Consider the following 9,254-nt stretch of genomic DNA (forward strand, 5'->3'; position numbering starts at 1 on the left):
TGCAAGTAAGTACATATATATACAATGATCGTCTTTAGTTTCATTTACTTGTCCTGCTATAGTCGAGCAAATTGCTCGAGCATTTTATATAGTCGATCAATCTATTTTTAGTCGAGTATTTGGTCGAGCAACAGTGAATTATATGGTCGAGCATTATTTTGTTTGGTCGAGCAACAATGAATTATCTGGTGGAGCATTATTTTGTTTGGTCGAGCATTATTTTGTTTGGTCGAGTATAGTGAACTTATTTGGTCGAGCAACAGTGAATTATCTGGTCAAGCATTATTTTGTTTAGTCGAGTATAGTGAACTTATTTGGTCGAGCAATATCTTTGGTCGAGCAATAGTGAATTATCTGGTTGAGCATTATCTTTGGTCGAGCAACACTGAATTATCTGGTCGGGCATTGTTTTTTTTGGTCGAGTATAACGAAATTATTTGGCCGAGCAATAATTAATATTTGGTCGAGAAATGTTTTTAGTGGTCGATCAACCTTTTTTTCTGGTCATGAATCATTTATCATATACCTTTTTTTTTTGCAGGGATGATATCAATTGATTTCGTAGTCTTGTATGGTGGCCAATGGAAAATTTTTCGCGGTATGTACAAGTTCAAAGGTGGAAGAAGTCAAGGTGTCATTGTTAATGATAGTATTACGTATTCGGAGTTGGTGGATATGATCTATGAGTTGTTTGGAGTTGATAGTAATACACATGTTTTGGAGTTGAAGTTTGCATATAATACACACTTTGACATGGAACCAATGGTCTTAAGTACTGACCGTGATCTTAAATTCTTCTTAAGGCAAAATGATGATCCTCGAAGACCTGCAACTCCACTTTGTGCATCAATTCTTCCTATACATGAAGATAACGTTCCCTCATAAAATGTGAGTTTCATTCCCCAAACGCAGGAGGAGTTTATTCGACAATCGGCAAACGTGTGTAAGGGTTTTGTTGATTGTGGATTCAACGATATAGATGCATCATCAAATCCGGATAATGGTGGTGATGATGACAATGAACATCATTATAAGCCTAATGAGGGTTATCTATTTGAGGATCATTGGTTTCATGATGATACTGTTCAAGAAGATGTTGAGAAAGAAATACACACTTGGACCATTAGTCGCATTCCCATCCCCCTCATTTTCTGCATTTTGTTTTTTAACAACTTCTAGAAGAGTCTCCATGGATTCTTCAATGAATTGCAACATCAAACACAATTCCACCTTCAGATCTTTATGCTTCTTGGAGTGATACTTAAGCAAACTATCAAATACATCAATCTTGCTTGCAATATTATCCCTTAAAACATATTTCTGCAAATGGAAAATATACAAATTGGATTATTAAGTTTGTGGTTGACCAGAAATGAATAATGCTAAACTAGAATAGATATAAATGCTCGACCTTAATCTGAAACTATGCTCGACCATATAAATACTCAATGCTCGACCAATACATATAATGCTCGACCATATAAATACTTGTTGCCCGACCAAAAAATATAATGCTCGACCAACAAAAATTAATGCTCAACCATATGATACAATACTCGACCAAGAAAATTAATGCTCGACCAAACACAAACACAACTAATTGCTCAATCAATAAAAATTCATATTACTACCTCTGTAACAGGTGGAATATCCCTATGTGTTTGAACTTCCTCTTCCTCTTCCTCTTCCTCTTCTTCCTCTTCAATCTCATCTATAACAACCTTTGGCTTTTTTTTTAACTTTGCCAACCATTGTTCCCACAACATTTTTGAGTACATTGGAATCATGTAAGCCACTATAAACCTAAGATAAAAAAAATAAGTGAAATAAATATAAGCTAACGATGTTCGACCAAATCAATATGATTGCTCGACCAAATCAATATGAATACTCGACCAAAACAATATGAATGCTCGACCAGTAAATATGAATGGTCAACCAGTAAATATGAAATGCTCGACCAAATCAATTAATGCTTGATTATCCAATATGAATGCTCGACCAGTAAGTATGAAATGCTCGACCCCCATAACAATAAATCTCGACCAGAAAAGCCCTAAACTTGACCACAAACCCTCAAAATGCCCGACGAAAGGCTCAAACACTCGACTACGTCGAAAACTTCGTTTTTAACTGTGAGAAATTGTTTTAAGCAAAGTCATGCAGTAATATGGAACCCAGCAAAATGGGTGAAACCTTACGAAACCCGTAATGACACACAAACCGTTGATGAAATCATTTTTGAATAAATGATAAACTTACCTTGGAGTATTCGGAACAGTTGATGGAATCCAAACCGTTGTAGTTGATGCAAACCGTAGTAGTTGAGAATGAGAAAGAAATTGTGTTTGAAGGAGAAAGAAAAGAAATTGTGTTTGAAGGAGAAAGAAACTGGGTTTGAAGGAAGGAGAAAGGGAGAAACTGAAAAGGATCTTCGGGAAACAGAAATGAATGAGGGAGAAATAAAAATTAGGGTTATTTTAATCTTTACAAATATAAATTAGGTCATTTCACTTGTTTTTTATAAACTGGGTCATTTTTACAAGTTTGTTAACCAACCAAGTCATTTTTGTCAAATTCCCTAATTCAAAAATAAAATCTAAACCCTAACCTCAACACAGTGACCGATCTGCAAACCCAGCAATGGCACCCAGATCGGATTCCGTCCAGAGCTCCACCGCTGCGGAGCCAATATCCGGTGCTTCCATGGATCCGATCTTCCACATACTGAAGGTTCTCCCTTACTCCGTCCTTCGCCCTCCCCGTCTCCGTCTGAAGCTTCCCAGCTTCAGCCTCCCCTCTCCTATGACTGTTTTCTCTCTAATTCTTCTCACCTACTTCATGGTGGTCTCCGGCCTAGTCTACGACGTGATCGTGGAGCCCCCAGGTATCGGCTCCACTCAGGATCCCGTTACTGGCTCCGTCCGCCCGGTCGTCTTCCTCCAAGGCCGCGTCAACGGACAGTACATCATTGAAGGACTCTCGTCTGGTTTCATGTTCGTTCTCGGTGGCGTCGGCATCATTCTGTTGGACCTCGCTTTGGACAAGAACCGTGCCAAGAATGTCAAGGTCTCCTACGCCTCTGCGGGGATCTCCTCCATAGTTCTGGCTTATATTATGAGTATGCTCTTTATTCGCATTAAGATCCCAGCTTATCTTAGATAAAGTCTGTTCCTTGAATGAATTTCAACTGTGCTGGCATGGCGAATCTGGATTTTACTTGCTTTAATATTAGCTACTTTTTATTGATAGATAAATGTGAGCTACTATATTATCATGTTTTGTATCAAATTTTCAGTCCTGAATTTATAGTTTAAAGTTCTCTTATTTAGCATCAAGTGTGACATTTGCATACCAAATCCACCCAGAGTCATTGAACTGCTGAGAAAGAGATTGAATTGAATCAAATTGAAGGATGAGGTACTTGATTGAAATGAACTATTCTTCTAGGATATATTGAGACACTATAATCGTTGTGTAATGCCGTAATGGAATATATGGTTCTTAGTAAAATGTTTGAGTTCAAGAAAATGCATTGCTGGATCCATTTCTTAGGGGAAAAAACAAAGTTGGATCAAAATTAGGATGTAATGGTCTTTTTCTTAGGTTTCCTTTTCATCCACTATATTCCCTGGAGGTAATTATTGTATGGCCAGTTATCTTAGACTCTCATTACCAATTGGGTTAATTGTAGACTTGTAGTAAAAGAATAGATTGATATAATTCTGTTCACTATAACGTGATCTACTATACTCTGTCATATTAATGATATTATGAGAGAGTATCTTATGACTGATTGACTGCTCCCATTTAAGTTACCAGGCTCACCCATTGAGTCTAATTTTCCAGCTCCCACACTGCATTATTGGCTTTAGACGTTTTAAGTTCTTTTGGCGACTTATATTGGTCTATTCCGCCTCTGAGAATGGTGTTGCCTTTTGCGAAAGTGTAAACAAATTAAGTGGCAAGCGTAATATGGCGGATTTTTGAAATGATGTTTCCTGTGATTTGGCTTCCTTGAAGAGTTAAAGTTGAGGGCACAAATTCCCAATTTTATAACTTTGTTTGATTTGGGCCTGAAAATAAAAAGGTGTTGGTAGGGAACAACTTCATATCTCAAATGGGGGTTTACTTGGGTATTTCTTTCATTAGAAATGCCATGGAATGGAAGATTGAGAGTCTTGCAGTTTTGTTGGTAATGGTGAGGGTTGTGTGATATCAAGGGGAGACACATTTTAAGTAAAACATTTCCATGGACTGAAGTTTGGGGACCAAGAGTCCCTACAATGGTGACCTTCTTCACTTGGGAACGTTATTAGACAAGATTCTTACTTTTGCTAATTTTGAAAGGGAAGGGGGTCAGTAGATGCTTTCCTCTGAAAGTAGAGAAGCAAATTTAAGGGAGGTAGCCTTACAAATAAAGGGTAGACTTGGGGGGTCAAATTAAAGGATCTTTTGTTTTGGTACATGATTGTAACTGAGAGGCAGCCCCTTAGCGCTATCATAGTTAAAAATATAAATTTTTTTTGTGTTCAAATTTCAAGAGGAGAATGAAAGGAAATGATTCTTCTTCGTAGTTTCTCTATTCAAATAAGGCTTGTTAGACAGCCTCCTAAAGGAATTCATTATTTTTTTTTTCTTTTGTTTTGCTTCCTGGATAAAAGAAAATATTGTTTGATAGATACCAAGATGCGTGCCACCCTTCAAAAGCCAGTAATGTCTCTGAATAAGTATTAACAAGTGTCGGATAAGGTGCTTTTCGTTCTTTAAGAACCAAATGGCATATGCTTGCTTTTCAAGTACAAACTACATAATTTATGGTTGTTGGGAAATTGTAAACATGTTTTCTATTCATGGAAATATTTATGCTTCAGTGACTTGCACTTATGGCATGGCTTTGGTTGCCATATTTGGGCAAGTAACAATGTGGTTGGTGAAGGTTCTACTTCTTGAAATCTTGAAGGAAGTGATACTATTACTGGATGAATAATTTCTTACACTGTATAGCGGGGTTGGTTCCCCAAAAATTTCTTAAACATGTTGTTTTCTATTCATGGAAATATGTATGCTTCAGTGACTTGCGCTTATGGCATAGCTCCGGTTGCCATATTTGGGCGAGTACCAATGTGGTTGGTGAAGGTTCTACTTCTTGGAAACTTGAAGGAAGTGATACACTGATACTATTACTGGAGTAAAATTTTCTTACACTGTATAGTGGGGTTGGTTCCCCAAATATTTAAAAAATGGTGTAGAAAAATAATCCGCCTAAGAGATATAAAACTTCTATGTTATAGGCCCCTTTTTTTTTGATTTCTCTTTGTATGTCTACCTATGAACTCTTCATCCTATTGCCTGACCTATCGGAATTTGCTTGCGCGTGATGTCTTCCAGTAGATCATCTTGAAAATTGAGTGCTGTTGTCTAGACTGAACTAGAATTTGAGTCATCTTTGACTAATTCAGTAGTTGTTGGGTGGGGTTTCACAGAACCCCCAGAAGAATGTGTTTCCTGCTCATGACTAGCTTGTGCTGTCAATATCAGGACCAAAACCACCATGATGACTGAAAGAACAACCATTGCAACCCATACCATGCTTACATATTTCTTCAATGGCTTGCAGTGCTTGTGAAGGATCTCTGAAAATGCATCCTTCACTGACTGACACTCGATTAAATCTTCCATACTAGGATACACATTTAGAAGGTTCTGAATTGAACTTGTGTAAGCCTCTACTGTTTTGTAATCACTATATGTTATAAACTCTCCATCATTACAGGTCCCATTGTCAGCCCCAGAACATGTAAACACCTTTACGACCTTCAATAGAGAATGGAAAAATTAGTTACAAAATTGGAATGCATAAGAAAATTTCTCCAACAGAAATCTTCTTTTTGGATTACCTGTGGTATGTCTCCTATTTGAATTGTATTAGGTGGGCAGTTATTTGGCTGGTATTCATACTCGGGAGGAGCTGAGAAGGGATTGCAGACCGTCGGATATGATGCTGCTTGTACTGATATATTTGCATTCACCTGGAATTTGTCAGAAATATAAATGACTGTAAGTAATTAGGGATAAATTTTAGTTGAGTATCTGCCATCTTATGATGCATTCTTTAGCAATTAGTATGGTTTATTTGTCAACAGTATTAGCTTCTTTTACCATTCTTTGCCACATGAGCCTTACCTGATTAACGAGGCCATAAATCCCCCTGCTGATATCAGAAAGGACAGGCTTTGCTGAGAGCAGTTTGTCACAGGGAAGTATTGAGCTCAAGCTGCTGTTATAGGGATTTTCGTGGAAGTTTTCAATAGCTATACAAGTATCGCTTAGAAACCTGAAACAACGCATTTATTTTCTCGTTTATCAATCTGAAGATTTGAGGAGTTAGATGAAGAAAGAAGAGTTTGGTCTTACTTTCCTACAAAGAAGTACATCCCAAACAACAACCAGCACAAAACTGTCAGTAACCAGCAGAGTATCATCAACCTGTAAGAGGAAAAAAATCAAGTATGTTTAAGATCTCATATTGCTAGTGCACTACCTTTTTCAATCTCTTAATAGTTTTGCGTTCTTACAAGTAAAGCGCCCGCCGTAACCTCAGGATTCCGGTGACTGAAACAAAAGAAATTCCAGCTTAATTGTCAGTAAGGGTATGAGCTACTGAATTCAGGATTTTTGTAGTCACAGTGTAATTGAACTTTGGTGTCTGTTTATAGTTCAACATTTGAACACAGTGGTACATACCTGACAGAGCAATTGCTGCAACTAGGTTCAGGGAGATGGTCACCATAGTTACCACGTAGCTGCAGGCAAGTATGAAGAGACTACTTAGTTGTCTGTGATGAACAATACATACATCTATAGAGAGAGACAGAGAGAGATTGATTTACATTATCTTGAGACCCTTGTCGATTAAGCGTCGATTCTTCTGGGCTTCCCTTTGTATATCTGCAGCTTCAACATCTAGCCTCTCTGATGTAGAGGTGAGGAACCCAGATGCCTCAGAAGCTTCATATGTAGATGTGTTCACTAAGTCGCTTGCTATATATTTCATTGCTCCTGTTGTGTTGTATATGGTTTCAGATGCCTCATTTGCTGTCTCAATAACTAGGTTGACCACAGCTTTTGCTTGTGAATGAAATTTTGCGTTCGATCCCAGAACTAACCCGGATGCAGCTCTACAAACACATCATTCTCATAAATTCAGATTTGGGAAATGATGTCTTTTCATGTTTATACTGTCTACTTTGTGCATGATTTACTTACATTCCCAGGAGTGTGAAGAATGTAGCCAGTAGAACAGGCCTCAAGTAGCATTGCTTGAAGCAAAGTGATGACCTCTTAAGCTTTTCTTTTCTTTTGGAACAGAATTTGGTTGCCAAAACAAAGCATCCGTACACAACTCCAAAGAAAAGCCAGAGTATCCCAATCGTGTAGCCATGAACTCCTGTAAATATTGTTGACTGCAAAATAGAAAGAAAGTTGAATTAACTGTCCTTTTTCTTCTTCTGGGATGTACACAGAGAGAGAGAGAGAGAGAGAGAGAGAGTTACACTCCAATAATGCTTGTTGGTGATGTCATATCCTCCTCTGTATTTCTTAAAACCATCAAGGGGATCTACTCTCACTGTATTATCTGAATGTAAAATGGGTTGTGTACCTAAAAAACCCATAGTAAAAAGTTTTTTAAAAAAGAAAGAAAAAAAGAAGTAAAATAAAACAAAGAAGATTATCATAGAATGTAATATGGTCCTTACCAGGTGGAGGACTATCTGATGAGCCTGTCTGTGCTGCAATTTCCATGTAATTTGACGCTAAAATGAAAATCATCAGAACTAAATGTGTCACAGTTGTGGAGCCCATCTGTATGTAACCTGTCAAACAAGTAAAAATAGAATTTCTTAACTAGAATGATCTTGTAAATTGACCAAATACAAGCAATTAGAAACTAACCCACCAAGCTAGTTAAGTCGGAAAACTAAACCCATTAAAGCAATTATAAATTGTATATGGAGAATTTAGACAAAGCAGAGATGCTTGAAAAATAGGTAAAAGTATATGCTTTTAAATTTCCCATTAAGAAAGGATTTGTTTTGGCTTCAATCAACTTTTCAAAAAGCAGCCTACATATGGATGAGTCTTGTTTGCAAGCAAAGAACATTCAAACAAAACATACTTCTTTATCATTATCAGTATCTTGCAGAACCTAAGGACACAGTGAGAGAGAGAGATTTTCCCGGAAAGTATAGTGTTTGGAGAGAGAGAAAGGATAAAGCATGCATGTAGCTTATAAATGAACTCACCAAAGTTAAAGAGACCAAATTAAGCTTCCTCTCTTATAAAAATTAAGATCTCTCCTCCAAAACCTTGAATATCTATCAATTAACAAATTGTTCTTCTTCTCAAACGCACAACAACCAGTATCAAAACTACCTTAAATTTCTCAACATCCCTGTCTGTTATTTGCTGAATTGAAACAACAAAAACCAACCTAAAACCCTCCCACAAACAAAGCTGCTCTTCAATTGAACCCCCTCAAATCCTCTCACCACTTCTTCAAAGGCTTCTCTAGACATTTATATACACTTTCATATGCATATATAGAAGCTGAGACCCTTCAACTCTACAACATATATATATATACATAGAGAAAAGCCAAACCCAAGTCAATATCCTCAACTGAAATTTTCAAAATCCCTTAATTGATCTCACTCTTTGTTCATATAAATATATATGTCCAAAGGTCTCTTCTCGTTTGATTCAAGACCCGTGTCAAACACTCCCAATATATGTATATATGGAGAGAGAGACAAAAGTTGAAGAAGAAGAGTTGGGTTTGTTTTTTCAACTTAATCCACTACAATTCTTAAGTGCAAATGCAATACTATGTATATGTATATATACATGTGTGTGTATGTAAGGAATGCATCAGATTCCCACCAAACCTCAAACTTTTCTTCCTCACAAATAGTCAATAAACAACAACATACTTTCTGGTCAAGTTAACGACCTTTTGCCGTCATGACGTACGTATAATCTCCTCTCTATATGACTATATATGTAAAATAAATAAATATATAAATAAAGCAAGGAAAGAAAAGATTACACACACGGTTCTCTTTTTTTAACTTTTTCTTTATCCAAAAAAGAAATTAAAAGAAGTATGGTCAAAAAATATATGGCTAAAAAATAAAGTTGTGTCAACAGTTGAGTTATTTTTTATTGTAGGATTACTTAGGCATCTAATATTA

The 9,254-nt window shown here is 36.8% G+C and overlaps 2 protein-coding genes across 2 annotated transcripts; one reads left to right on the forward strand and one right to left on the reverse strand.

Moving 5' to 3' along the window:
- The first annotated feature begins 2,577 nt into the window (after positions 1-2,577).
- Positions 2,578-3,334, forward strand: LOC119989846 (oligosaccharyltransferase complex subunit ostc-like). The gene has a single exon (XM_038835587.1). It carries the CDS (start codon positions 2,644-2,646, stop codon positions 3,163-3,165), a length of 522 nt encoding a protein of 173 aa, XP_038691515.1. The 5' UTR covers positions 2,578-2,643; the 3' UTR covers positions 3,166-3,334.
- A 1,823-nt stretch (positions 3,335-5,157) lies between these two features.
- On the reverse strand, positions 5,158-8,997 carry LOC119989845. Its single transcript, XM_038835586.1, has 11 exons — positions 8,307-8,997; positions 7,761-7,877; positions 7,557-7,663; positions 7,270-7,466; positions 6,894-7,181; positions 6,748-6,806; positions 6,579-6,615; positions 6,418-6,489; positions 6,187-6,337; positions 5,901-6,032; positions 5,158-5,817 (listed from the first exon to the last, which is right to left on the reverse strand). The coding sequence occupies exons 2-11, from the start codon at positions 7,864-7,866 to the stop codon at positions 5,422-5,424; spliced, it is 1,545 nt and encodes a 514-aa protein (XP_038691514.1). The 5' UTR covers positions 7,867-7,877; positions 8,307-8,997; the 3' UTR covers positions 5,158-5,421.
- Positions 8,998-9,254: the final 257 nt, after the last annotated feature.

Source organism: Tripterygium wilfordii, chromosome 21 (assembly GCF_013401445.1).
Source record: "Tripterygium wilfordii isolate XIE 37 chromosome 21, ASM1340144v1, whole genome shotgun sequence".
NCBI classification, from domain to species: Eukaryota; Viridiplantae; Streptophyta; class Magnoliopsida; order Celastrales; family Celastraceae; genus Tripterygium; species Tripterygium wilfordii.

Excerpts from the sequence above, each read along its gene's own strand:
- LOC119989846 (XM_038835587.1), top strand. The coding sequence starts at position 2,644 with ATGGCACCCAGATCGGATTCCGTCCAGAGCTCCACCGCTGCGGAGCCA.
- LOC119989845 (XM_038835586.1), bottom strand. The coding sequence starts at position 7,866 with ATGGGCTCCACAACTGTGACACATTTAGTTCTGATGATTTTCATTTTA. Across the intron at positions 7,664-7,760 it reads ATCAGATAGTCCTCCACCTG|GTACACAACCCATTTTACAT; the intron begins GTAAGGACCATA and ends TGGGTTTTTTAG. Across the intron at positions 7,467-7,556 it reads CCAACAAGCATTATTGGAGT|TCAACAATATTTACAGGAGT; the intron begins GTAACTCTCTCT and ends TCTATTTTGCAG.